This window comes from Fulmarus glacialis, unplaced genomic scaffold, assembly GCF_000690835.1.
Source record: "Fulmarus glacialis isolate BGI_N327 unplaced genomic scaffold, ASM69083v1 scaffold2284, whole genome shotgun sequence".
Classification (NCBI taxonomy): Eukaryota; Metazoa; Chordata; class Aves; order Procellariiformes; family Procellariidae; genus Fulmarus; species Fulmarus glacialis.
This window is the reverse complement of record NW_009209749.1, coordinates 89,078-102,439: the sequence shown is the minus strand read 5'-3', so window position 1 is coordinate 102,439 and position 13,362 is coordinate 89,078. Positions and strand designations below refer to the sequence as shown.

Here is a 13,362-nt window from a genome sequence, read left to right as displayed (position 1 = left end):
CTACAGTTCCAAACACTGTGGTTTTATTTTGGAGATTTTGGTTACACAAAACTGTACATTAAGCTTTGATGCATATGTTTAGGTAAAGGAGACCAGGTGTTACTCCATCTGCTTTCTGAGATGCAGAAGGTAATGGATATGTCCCCATTTAATAATTTACAGGAGCTAGCTTATTTGAAGGGGGTTTTTGGAACAGTCCTAGAAGAAAAGCATCAGGTTTAATTTTTGAAGCTCGTGTAAATGCATGTGTATGTGTAGATAAACACATTTCATACCGAAGTGCTCAGTTGATGATGAAATTCTGTTTGAGGTAATTTTGCAGATATATCTTAGCCAGGTATAATAGCAACTGTCAAATTTCTGTTAATCTTTTTCAGTTAGTAGCACTACCATTTCTCTGTCTGGTGGAGGCGGTTAAAGAATGCAAAAGCAACGAGTACAACGCAGTGTCCCTTGCGTTCAGATTTGGCTGCTTTGGTGGCGTTGCAGCAGTGCGTGTGGGGTCACGGCTGGGCTCCCGGGGTGCCCCCCGCACGCGTGCAGGAGGGCTGACACGGCACTGCGCAAGCGCAGACTTCGGGTGTCGTGTTTTGTAGGCATGAATATATTCACACACGTGGATGGTGGAAGAAGGCTGAGTGCCTGATCTCCCCCTTATTCAGGCTGGTGATTACTTAGGCCTGCCAGCACTGATACTGATAACAGCAGGATCACACCCCTTGTGCAATTTATGCACATAAGAGTGCTCGTATGATAGCGCCTGGATAAAGGGATAACTGAACAGGCGGGTACCGCGTGTGCCGTCGCCGGCCGACTGTCCAACTTGGCTCCGCAATGAGTGATTGCAGGAAGCAGCAGCTCCGTACCTGCCAGCGGTTTGGCCGTAAGTTCATACACAACTGCTAACCACTGTGAATGGGAATCGCGCTTGTGCTCAAAGAGGTGTTGGCAGTGGGACGTTAGCGGGAATGGCATGGGAGGAGCGGTACAGGCTTCCCTTGGTTATGGGTCTGGGTCTTTGGCTGACGGATTATGGTACTTTGTAGTTATCTTCTTGTTACTGCTTTAGCAGAACACTAGGCTTGCAATTGGTACAGCTAATCAGAGAAACAGCAGTGAACTACATCTCGTTGAATTCACAGGGACTATCGCAGCAGCCTTTTTTAAGGTCATTATTAGCGCTTCTTTGGGACTCTTGTATCTTTACATCTATCCAAGCACCTGTAAAACAAGTATAGACTCTAGAATAGTAAGTGATATATAAAGGAATTAGCTCAGAATGACATACTGTTCTGAGTGGATATTGAAGGCATCAACTTCCTCCTGTGACGAACTTGGTCTTCCACAGGTTTAAATCCAATAATAGCTTAAATCTATCATAGCATTATATGCACTCACAATAAATTAGTATATGCACATAGCAGCTTCGAAAGGCTTAAAGCCTCTGGGTTGTTTGGTATGTTGTGAGGATGTTACCCTGCATGAAGCGAAATGCCTCACCTGCCAGCCTGAAAGGAGTGTCACTGCGGTGTGACACTGTGGAGGGCCAGGTCCCTTACATGGCACCAGAGGATGCTGGAGCTGAATGCTGATGGCTCCGTGAGAGGTATCTAATCTGCTTCTGCAGAGCCAAGGGTGCGGTAGACCAACTAGTAACTAGGTTATATGCTTGTTAACCACTTTGTATTCTTTTTTTTTGTGCTTATGAATTAAATATACTCTTGTTTCAACAAATCTACAGAACACCGTCATCACGTGAAACCGAAGAGGTTCTTAGAGTTTGCTGAAGAACAGTGCCTTTCTGATACTATGTGGCATAAACTTAAAACTGTTAAAGTAACTCTTTCACTGCTTTGAAGAAGACTAAAATGGCCAAATGCTGTATTGGGATCAATGTTAATGGTGTCAGTGTCGTGGCATGCAGTAGCTTGGTGAAACCAGGGGTTGGTGAAGGGAGCTTGCTGCAAGAAAAGTTCACAGCTTTTTCCAGCACTGAGCTTACCTGCAAGAAGAAATGTGTGTGCTTATTTTTCCTCTTTACCATACATTTTGAAGTAGTCACTTAAGAAGCTTGTGTCTTAGAGGACAGCCTGTTAGTATGCAGGCAGCATTTTGTGCTGGTGTGTGTGCTTCTTGGATGACTGAAATTAAAGTTATGGGAAACCATAAGCTGGCTTTTTTTTATACGAGTGACAGGAGACCCAGCTGTAGGTGGGGAAGTTTATGCCTGTTCTATGTCAGGTTATTGGTATCCTCAGGAGTATAAGAGATAACTGATTTGGAGACATTTTCACATGTTACCAATGGAAACATTGATCAGCATGAAACTCAGTGCACAAAACATCATTATTTTCGGTAATAAAATTACTTTCGTGTTTGAGACTGTCAATTTATTGTTTGTCCACAGATGACTCACTGTCAGTGACTTGGACTGAGGTAATTTGAGAATAGAATAGATAAACATGTTTCTTTAGCAAAATGTCTGTTTCTGAGGAGTGCGAATAAATTAGTTCATATCATCAGTTGCACTGTAGTCTTCATTCATTGCTTTTAAAGGTTGATTAACTCCACCTTCAGTTCTACTCTGCTTTTTCCCCTTCTACTCTCTAATTGAGCCCCAGATGTGGATTTATTTGCAGCCTGAAGGGGAAGCAATGCTCCCTCTAGCCCAGCCGCTGTCACAGCCCAGCGTGACGAGCGTGCTCCAGGTCCTGGGGACTGGATCCCTCTTCCACCCACTTCATCCTGCAGCTACAGCTGCTCTTGTGCCCTGTGATTTATTCCCCTCATCAGACTGTGATGCTGTACAGGTGCCAAGATTGCTGTGACATATTGCTATTTGCAGATAAATTTGCAGACATCAGAATCCACTGTTTGCACTGAAGCTGGGACAGTTTATCCTCTGCACATCTCCTGTGTGGGGACAGGAGCAAACTTTATGAAGGGTATTCTGGTGGGGTTTTTCTATTTTTGTTTTGTTGGAGAAGTTGAGGTGGGGGTAAGATATAAAGGAACGGCATTTTTTTCAGCAGGGTGAGGGGCTCTGACCTAGCTCAGTATATTGCGGTGGGAATTGTATTTCATTGAAGTCCTGGGTAGTACATAAAGGATCGAGGAAGAGGGGTGACATTTAATGCTGTACAACAGAAGCAGGCTTAGAACAAGACGTGCTTCGTTCTTGGGCGTATGATCCTTCCTTATGTATTTACTGATTTTTAGAGGGCAGACATGGGATTCTGGAAGAGAGAGAGCTTATGGCTTACTGTTTTCCACTGTGACCTCTGCATCCAGAGCTGTAGTTCCTGGGATGCCTTTCAGGCTGTTCTTTATTGGTTGCTGTGGGTCCTCAGAGGAGGTGCTCCTGTCTTAACACTGCTGAGGAGCATTCACAGATGACTCAGCTGAGCTCCTTTGAGTGAGTTATTGCTATCCTTTCTGGTACCTGAGCAAAAAATACGAGGCATTGTATTCCTTGCAAAGGGTTATGGCAGTGTGAGGATGCTGCCCAAGAAGCCAAATGCCTCTCTGCCCTTCGCTTGTCCTGAAACCTGCTACTGGGGCTGTCACAGCAGCATGTACAGACCTGTCCACTCATCCTCCTTGTTGGCAGGTGTAGTGGAAACTAACCTTCCTGTCTGCTGCTGCTTCCACTTGCTGTAGAGTGTCCTAATCAATTGCTGTGCCCTCCCTGCTGAGGGATCCTCACACAGTAATGAGGATTAGGATGTGCAAACTTGTTAACTGTGTTTGCTTAATAAATCTATGCTTCTTGTTCACTCTAATGATGTGACAATGTCTTTTGGCAGTTGGCCATGTCTGTGGTTAAATGATTCTGCTTTTCAGTGTTGATAAAGAACTAATTCCGTAGTCTTAATGGAAAACTTACAGTCCTCAGTCATGCTGGGTTGCAGTGGCACCAGAGCTCTCAAAATGAGCAGCTGTGATGCAATCTATTTCTGAAGGAAGACGAGATCTCGGAGATATTTATTGTATTTCAGGAACCAGTAGCAATAACATTCCCCTGTAAGCTGTCACACAGTCGGTCTCTTGGCTCTGTGTTGGCAGGCAGTGGCCTGTCAAAGGTGGTGCTTTATGGACGAGACTAGAGCTGGGGTCCCAAAGCCTTTTGTGACCGCTCAGGCCCCCAGGATGCTTCAGCAGTGTAAGTGTCCAGCGGGACTGCAGAGAAGTTGCATTTGATCTGTTCATCAGCTGCTTTCCAAAGTGCTGCTTGAATGAAACCTGGGCTGATTTCTTGAAGATAATAATTGGAAGTCGGCTGAGCTAGCAGAAGGAAGGTATTCTTGAGCAGAGGTGGAAAACATGCATTATTCATTGTATCTGGGGGCTGTTCGCTCGGATTTCAGTTGCAATACTGAAGTATAGATCTCAAAAAGGGGATCATAGGCCCTGTAAATAAGGCAGTGTCCTAGCGAGTCATTTTCTGCATTGCACAGTACTCTGTAGAAGATAGTCTCATTGTAGGAACAAGATTTACGAATAAGGATGATAAAAAAATTCTGGGATTATATTGTAGTGCCAGGTCTTTGTTTTGATGCTTCTTGTTCCTTTCTGATCTCTAAGTGCAAAAGAGGAGGGGACCTCAGTCTGGGAAAGGACTCTAGGTGCTTCCATGGCAAGAATAACTAGTTATTGTCAAGGATCATCTGTGGAGAAGGCATACAGCAAAAACTTTTCACTTGTAATATGAAAATAAGATGAGTTAAATTGATCATCCTAGAAGCATTAAGCCAGCAATCTCAGTATGGTAGTTACTGCTCCCAAGTGGTTGGGGTTTTTTTTAGTTTGTTTTTTTTGTTTTGGCTTTTTTGGGTTTTGTTTGTTTGTTTTAGGAAAAAAAACAACACCCAGACCTACAAAGAGTTAAAACCATGCTGGTAGAGATTCCCGCCTCCCCACCTACTTCTGGGTAGTATATGCTTTTGTTCTTAAGCTTCACTCCTTTTTTTCTTTGCGTATTATTTAGTGAATTTACAAGCATGAGTTGTTTTTCAGATTTAATGATTTTCATTGGTTGTAGGCCATTCACAATTGTTTTGAGTAGTCATAGTTTGTGTTTTGCTGGTTACTCTACTTGTTTTGATTCTCTACCTTCTTGGGGGTTGAAGTGAAGTACCTGTGCTGTTTTCAGCTGGGCCTTGCAAGGACTAGCACCAGCCGTTGGTGTCTCTGCTGGTGTGAGTGACTTCCTTGAGGATTTCTTGAGATTTCCAGAAGTGTGAGAGATTGTCCGTGAACTTCACAGAGGTTAAGATTAAATCCACAGTAAGAAGCTTAAAGTAAAATTCTGTGAGGGGTTGGAAGAGTTGCTGCAAAGCAAATTAAAAACTGGCATAAAATATGAGGTGTGGCTATTAAAAATTGTCAATTCCCCAGACCTGCCTCTGCGGTCTCTGCTCTCCTGGGCTTTTTGGCTGTTACGTAACAAAACAGCGATCAACAATTTGATGACATCTGTGGTAAGCTGTGCAGTGTGCTGCATATTAGTGCTGTTCTATGGAATTTAGGTAAAATGTGCTCTCTGGGGGGTGGGGATAGGGAGTAAAGGGCTTTTAATGGCATTAACATAAAGGCAAATTTACAGCATACTCATGATGAATAAATGGCTGCCAAGTAGGTGATGAGAAGAGTTCAGCCAACTGAGAATGTTTTTTGTTATCCCATCTAGAGTATCTTCACTACTTGGATCGTGATAGATCAATTGCATACTGTTGTCTAGTTCAGGGGGGTGTGTGCTTTTTTCTTTGCACATTTCTTTAATGCCTGCTTCTGGGAATGTGCATCTATGTCCGTAAAAAATGGTCTCCAAGCTGGATCCAGGTACACGATTCCAGTGATGGGAGCATGCTGTGACTCCTCTATCGCCCACCAACCATCTACTTTTTGTATAACAGCCTCACTCAGAGTTCGGTTTCTGGAATGTTGGAGTTTTTAAATCTGAAAACTTGGGAGAATTAATGTGGTGGCATTTGAGGGTTTAAATAAAGTAAGATAAGCCATGCTTTCTGTAGTGAAGAGCAGTTACCCTAAGGTGAGGTGTAGGATCCTGTTTTGGTTCTTGGGATATTGCAGCGCAGTGAATCACAGGAGACATTTGCAGAAGTCCTGGCAATGTATGTGGGTGGGAGCAGCATGTGGTGGTGGTAGTGGGGGGGTCTTTTGTTTTTTTCCTCTCTGAAGAGAGAAACGAACAATATACCTGCAAAGTATATAGTAAAATAAAAAATATTGAATGTAGGGGAGCTGATGTTGCAATTTAAAAAGTAATTTCTCCATTTTATAGGTTCCTTTTATCTCCTCAAGCTTAATGTTGGCTTAATGCAGCTTGCTGCATATAATTTGGAAACACAGTTTATATCTTCTTTCATAATTATCCTTCTCATTGCTTGATAATGCTCTTTACACCTTCTTTATACCTCTTTGATCTTTTTGTTTTTTCAGACAGGTGTAACATTAAGTCCATAAAAGCAAGACATGAGACTAAACCTTTTTTCTTTTGCTTGCATTTTGAAATATTAATTTCTTAACATATAATAATGTAATGGGGAAAAAGAAGAAATAATTATTTTTGTGGACAGCAGCAAAAATTTTTGTTTAATTTTTTTTTTGAAAGACAATCTGTCTCAACTTGAGTGGTGTAATCTTTATACTCAGTTGTAGGACACTCTTCCTAAAGCTATTAAATATATTCGTATCTGACTGTATTCTTGTGTATTATTCTAGTGTATTAACTTACTAAGGGTTTGCTGTGAACACTTGAGCTGTTTGCATGTAGCAGTTGCACACACGGCCCTTTGCCAAAATAGGTTTTACTGGCTGTCCTGAAACGGAATTAATAACTCATTATTTAAAGACCTGTGTACGTTATCCAATGGCTTTCTTGTGCTGTCTCACGGAAGTTGAAGGAAATGCGGGTGAGATTCTGCTCAGGGTGAGCCGAGTGCCACTGTGGCAACAGGCTGCCATGAGTAAACTTAAGACAAGGGTGGAAGTTATTTAGCTGAAACTTTGCGTGTGCGTGCGACCCACAGAGTAAAACCTATAGGGCCATGATCTTTTTGTTGTTGTTCAAATACCTAACATCATCTCGTTGCAAGTAATCGTTCTTTGAAGGCAATGGTGGAAAAGAGATGTTTTTGAAAGCGAAATCTCACTGAAACTGGCTAAAAAAGTGAAATAAACCCCTGTTCACCCAAAAGCTGCATTCCATCAAGGTTTTGCTGTAGACTTCGTGACAATAGAGAGTTTTGCCACTAACGGTTATGTAATAGTATTATCTTGAATAACTAAACCCCAAAATAAAGCAGCAAAAAATCTCGAACCTGTTCCTGCTGTTGCTTACTTTTAGAGTTGCATGACTGAATCAAAGGGTTGGGGAAGCTAATCAGGGCTGAGGGCACAGCAAGACCAAGTGTTCAGGAGTTGGGGTAACCTGGAAAACTTTGGTGCGGTGTTCGCTGTCGCGTGCGGGTGATGGGGCAGCTGGTGCACACCGAGCATCCCAGCCGGCGTCCTTCGGGTGCCGATGCTGCTCCTGCACGGTGCCTGCCTGTCAGCTCCAGTTGTGAAGTGACCAGCATTTATTTAGTCTTGGATGAACATGTTTTATGGGGAGGGGATGTTTGTTTCGCTGCTGTGATGTGCCCTGTATATCAAAGTGCATTTCTATTTTACTGAAAGTGCTGCCAGGGATAATGTTTTAATTCCCTAAATATTTTCCTTCTAGTATCAACTAAAGGGTCCAGCATGCCTTAAAGGCTTTGTAGTAAAGCACAACAGCAGGGAGATGTGCGTGTCATGACTATCACTGTTGAGAATTAAACCAAATTAATTGCAAACTATTGAAAAACAGGACTCGTACAGGGAACGGGTGTTAAACCTGTGAACAGAGCTGTAACATTTTGCAAGAGATTCTCGCAGGGCGCAGTGCTATTCCCTTGTTATAAAGACCTGATTGCACATGGGGATAGATTAGAGCAGAGTTGGACAGAAGGTAGCGTTGGCTGATTTGGGGCGGATTAGAGTGCTTTTTGAACGTAAGGCCGCGTATGGTTAGTGGTCAGAGTTCCAGCTTAGTGTTCCCAGGCAGCAGCTTGATTTATTCAGCAGCGAGGAGCAGTGTTGTTGGGTAGAATAAATAGCATCTGCCTAACGTGCAAGATTTCAAGTAACATCTGGACTTAGCCAGGGCTCGGATGGCTTTCCTCCTGGCTTCAGAGGTCTACCATGTGCTGGGGAGTGTGGCCACTTCAGAAAAAGTCCAGCTGGCACAGATGGGTTTGTATCTAGTTTACCGTTTGATAGAGAGACAGCTCCTTTGGAAAAGGAGATGTGTGTACTACTAAGAATGATTATCATTTCTTGAACTAAAAATTTAAAAATGCTCTTTGAATTCAGGTCTGTTTTGCTTTAAATGGTTATTTTGGGAGGAAAAAAATAGACTGGTATTTCAATATTATTAAAACCTGTTAAACTACAGGATATCTGTTAGGATGATTTTAGACTGTCAAGAATAAGTTTGCGTAACTCTGGAAACAGAAGTGACTTTTGTAGTTTTCAGATTTTTTTTCATTTGAAAATAAAACTTTAAATATACAATACATAAGCATAATATTTTATTTGAATTCCCAGATTAATTAACTTTCTGTGTTCTTGCAACACATAAAATACATTGTATTCTAGTTTAACTTAATTCATTTTCAGACTTTGGGCAAAAAATGCACAGCTAGTCCTTGTGTTAGAAAAATATATAATGGAAACCTTGCTTTCTCAAATTTTAATATACGTCTTCATCGAGGAGCTGCTTCATTTACTCAGTATTCACGGTTTATCTAGAGGATTAAATTTTTCTGGAACCTGTTTTCCTATTCCTTAGTGAAAGCATTCTTGAATTGCTCTTCTGGAGCTTTATTCTGAACTGCCTCTGTTCAATAACTTCACCTTATTCAAATGCTAATGTGTGGTGTCTCTCTCTTGTGAATGTCTGGCTAGAGACTGAAATTAGCATATTAGGAATAGATTTGAAAAGACTTTCTTTGTGTGCTTATATTTTATAAATAGCTTAAAGGAGAGGATGGTGTATTTTGTAAATGGTTTGCAGAGTTGAAATCCAATGGGCCTATGAATGGTGCAGCATTTCTATTACTGTAGTCCATTCTTTAAAGTGGATTCTTTCTGTTATTAACACCTACGCAATAGGGATGATGCAATGAACTCCTACACGTTTACTATTCTTCTTTAAATGTTTGCATTCTGTTGGTATTTTCTTGGAACTGGAAAAGTGCAAGCAGAAAAGATGGTGCTTACTTGGGCACTAGATTTATCACAGATGGCATTTGATAAATGGAGAATGTTGAGATATTTGGCAGGAACTGGATTTCTTCCACTCTTCTCTATTTGTGAAAAAGGTGTTTTAAAATCTATTCCACATAATTTTGATTCTGAAGTCTATCTGAAAAAGTGTATGTGAAATGCATCTGTAACAATTACAAATGTGATGTAGAAATGTTTAGACAATTGAAACAGTGAAGAAGAAACTGGATGGTTTTTTATGATTCCACCCCTCCTCCCCCCATGGTTTTGTTGGCTGTAATTATCTGAGTGTGGCCCATTTTCTGCTTTTCTTACATTAAAGAAATGTAGTCCTCTTTCTTCTGCCTTTTGCTAGCGGTCCTCAACAACATGTTAGTGAAACCAGTCTTTTTTCTATGAAAACTGAGCTGATGATAATAGAAAGACTTATGTGAGAATTAGTTATTTTTGTAAGACTTTTATTAATAACTAATAGGCTTAGGTGCAAAGAAGCAAATTTTCCATGTTGAGCAGCTTGTTGCTAAACCTTTCCTGAGCTAAAACCCTGTTGCAATCGATCACTCTAATAGTGAAATAAAAACGTTTGTATGCCAGGCTAATGTAGCAGTTCAAATTTGTATATTCACACACACTGATAGAACCTTTTCTTATGGAGAGCCTTATTTCTGTGCTGGAGGACAATTCTTGTTTGCACGTTAGTTATGAATCCTAGGCAAACTTGATCTAAACTGAGTTCCAGTGTGAAAGGCTCAGTCTGCCAAGAGAAGGTATGTGCGTATGTATGTGTGTATATATATGTCGTAAGTTTGAGAGACTTATTTTTCCTTTAGTTAATCTTTCTTCTTTAAGGTTCTGAGTTTTCCATCCCTCGTGGTGTAAAGGCTTGTCTTCCTGGTACTTTGTACATCTTCAGATAGATACAAGCTAAAACTGCCACAGTCAACATTGTGGATACTGTATAACATCTACTTCTGCCTTGATTTATGTCACTTTTCTGCCTCATCTTAAAGCACTTCCAAACCCACCCATTCATTTGGTGTGTGTGATGATTCAGAGAAGGCCATATATTTATGGACATAATAAAGGACAAATTTATTGCACTCGGGCACAACTGTGATGTTTTCAGAAGAGTTTGGTTCTGTTCAGCTCAACCTGAGTCCTCTCATTCCTCCAAGAAAGACAACTCAGCAAAAACACCACTTCTGATGCAGTTATTTGATGTGGAGTTTGGCTGGCAACAAGAAGGGCTTTGTGTGAGGGAGCCAGGGGAAGTTGGTCCAGCGACTGACTGTTTGCCCCATGTTTGACTAATGTTTAGGATGCTGCTCTGACTGCATCTGACCCAGAGGTGCTTTGGAAGGAGCAGCAGGCTTGTTCTCCTTCACTGATGGCCTCAGGGTTGTGTGGGTCTCTGCTGGAAGGCGTGTTCTGGCCACACTTCTGCCGTGGAGACGAATTGAGCAGGGCCGCCGCAACTTGCCTTGGCATATGGGAGCACTGTGGGGTTTCAGCTGGTGCTGAGTCCACCACCACTTGTGCTGCTTGTGCCGCTTGCTGCCGGAGCTAAGGAGGTGTCAGGAGCTGAGAAAATAAATCCTAGCTCTGGCCAAGAGGAGTGGGAGGGTACATTAGTCTTTGTTGTGATACCAAGAGGAGTACTGAGGAGACAAGTGGTGAAGAGAAGAAGGGTGATAAGAAGAAATAAAGACAGACCCAGATAGTATTTGGGAGCCAGCCAGAGTGTAAACAAATCATATGGGAGGTGAATTTGGAGTGATATTAAGTGAGGACAGACTGTGAATGGATAAAAGCAGGGGAAGGTAATTTAAGAGCATGGATATATACTGAGATCAAGAGGAAATGTTACCTTGATCCTAATGTTTGGAAAACTGTAGGAGGGAAGATGTGAGATGAAATGGAAGAGATAGGGGTATTTTAGTCAAAACACAGAGAAACAAAGCCTTATCGTCCCGGATGGGATGGGTGGATAAAAGGAAGTCATCACAGTATGTGACTGAAATTTGGTAGCAGGATGGAGAGAGTGTAAATGTAGTAGGGAGGAGGGATTGTGTATTTATAATTCTGTTAACAGTTCTAACAGTGTCAAAAGCACAAGATATAAGGTAAAGGATTACAGAGCTCAAAGGAATGTGGAGTTTGAATGATAGTCTCATCATTCAAAATTTGCAGAGTGCTGGTTTAAAATTACAGTACTCTGTATAATAATATAAAAATATTTAAAGGAAGTAAGCATGGAACAACTGTAAAATATTTTCCTTCAATATATGGTAAAGTTTTCTTTGCCTCCTTTGTCGTGAAGGTGTTTTGACAGATGATTTTTCTATTTTCCTATGTGGAGAAGCTAGTTGCAAAGAAGAAATAGTATGTCTCTTACACAGCAATGACTAGTTCCTGTCATTAAAAGTGCAAGTCAAAAAATTTATATGCTTGGCAGGTGTTGGAAAGCCAGTAGGTCATTTTATTACTGGAATTACATGGCCATTTGGTTGAATTTATGCTGTTCTGCTTCGCAGTTGAAAGATGCATGAGTGTTATGCAGTCTGGGACTCAGATGGTTAAGCTGAAGAGTGGAACCAAAGGGCTAGTTCGTCTCTTCTACCTGGATGAGCACAGGACCTGCATCCGATGGAGACCGTCCAGAAAAAGCGAAAAGGCAAAAAGTAAACTTTTGATATTTCTTTTAATTTCTTGTGCAGTTCAGTATTCGAATGTGAATTACAGAGGGAAAACTGAGCAATATTTTTTGATCAATTAAATAAATGCTTTTTGATGCTTATTTTAAATGTGATGTGATACCTACATGAAGAGTGTGCGTGTGAACTTTTTGAACCTACTAAAAGTTCAGGATTATGAAAGGAAGGGGAGTGTAGTTCAGCCAGATGTCAACATTTTCCATAGGTTTATATGAATTATGAGCAAACTGAAGAGTGACTTGATAACAAACTATGTTGAACTCTTTTCAGTGTATACATCACAAATTTAAATACAGAACCTAGAAAAGTTTAGATTGCGGTTTCTCAATCTTAACTGTGATAACTTTCTTAAGGCGTTATTACATCTTGAAGTTATTGTGTAGCATTATTTCTCATTGAAACTGTTTCTGCTGCACTGTTTTAAATTGGAAATTCAAATTAGTGGTTTATTGAATAAAATAAGGACTAGAAATTCACAGAACTGTCATGGAGGCTTGAGATTAAAAACAAGCAGTTGGGAAGGCTACAGTGACAGTTGATGTTTTTGGGCCAATGTGTAGTGGCTAAGAGCTGCTGCGTTGAACAGCATAGCTGTTTGGAGCCATGGCATTGGGAGCCGAGTTACCCTAGCACAGAGATGGGTATCCCTGTCTTCCTGATGCAGAAAGCACAGCTGTGGTGGGTGCAGTCCCTTTGGAGCTACGCAGTGTTTCCCTGATTGATGGAAGACACTTGGCATCCGTCTCCTCATGCTCCCCTTTAAGTAGGCTACAGTCCTCTGACGTAGCAGGGAGCATTCAAAGAGCTTTGCTGTAACCTGCCCGTGCCTTCACTGGCCTGCCTTTGAGGCGGCTGTACTGTGCACATGGCATGGCCAGAGCAAGGGTAAGCTTTGAAATCAAAAAACCCTTTTGGATGTGAAGATGTAATATTAAAAAACGTTTAATGACTTTTAGCCTGAATAATTCAGAATTGCTCAAAAGCAGAAAAAAATTGTGTGGCTATCCAAGCATGTAAATTTTTGGTTTCCCTTTTCCCCACAGTTGTCATCGATTCCATTTACAAAGTCACCGAAGGCCGGCAGTCTGAAATCTTCCACCGCCATGCAGAGGGAAACTTTGACCCAAGCTGTTGCTTTACCATTTACCATGGCAACCACATGGAGTCACTGGATCTGATTACATCTAACCCAGAGGAAGCTCGCACCTGGATCACAGGACTGAAATATTTGATGGCTGGAATAAGTGATGAGGACTCGCTCGCTAAGCGACAGAGAACACACGATCAGTATCCTTTTAGGAGCCTGAGCTCCAGC

At 41.5% G+C, this 13,362-nt stretch overlaps 1 protein-coding gene across 1 annotated transcript in view; it reads left to right on the top strand.

Annotated features, from left to right (window-relative positions):
• Positions 1 to 834: 834 nt before the first annotated feature.
• The window catches only part of PLCH1 (phospholipase C, eta 1), a 54,774-nt gene continuing 42,246 nt past the window's right edge, over positions 835 to 13,362 (top strand). The window contains exons 1-3 of the mRNA XM_009576917.1: positions 835 to 883; positions 11,868 to 12,014; positions 13,091 to 13,334. Of these exons, the coding sequence (XP_009575212.1) occupies positions 835 to 883; positions 11,868 to 12,014; positions 13,091 to 13,334 (440 nt within the window). The remainder of the gene's footprint in view (positions 884 to 11,867; positions 12,015 to 13,090; positions 13,335 to 13,362) is intronic.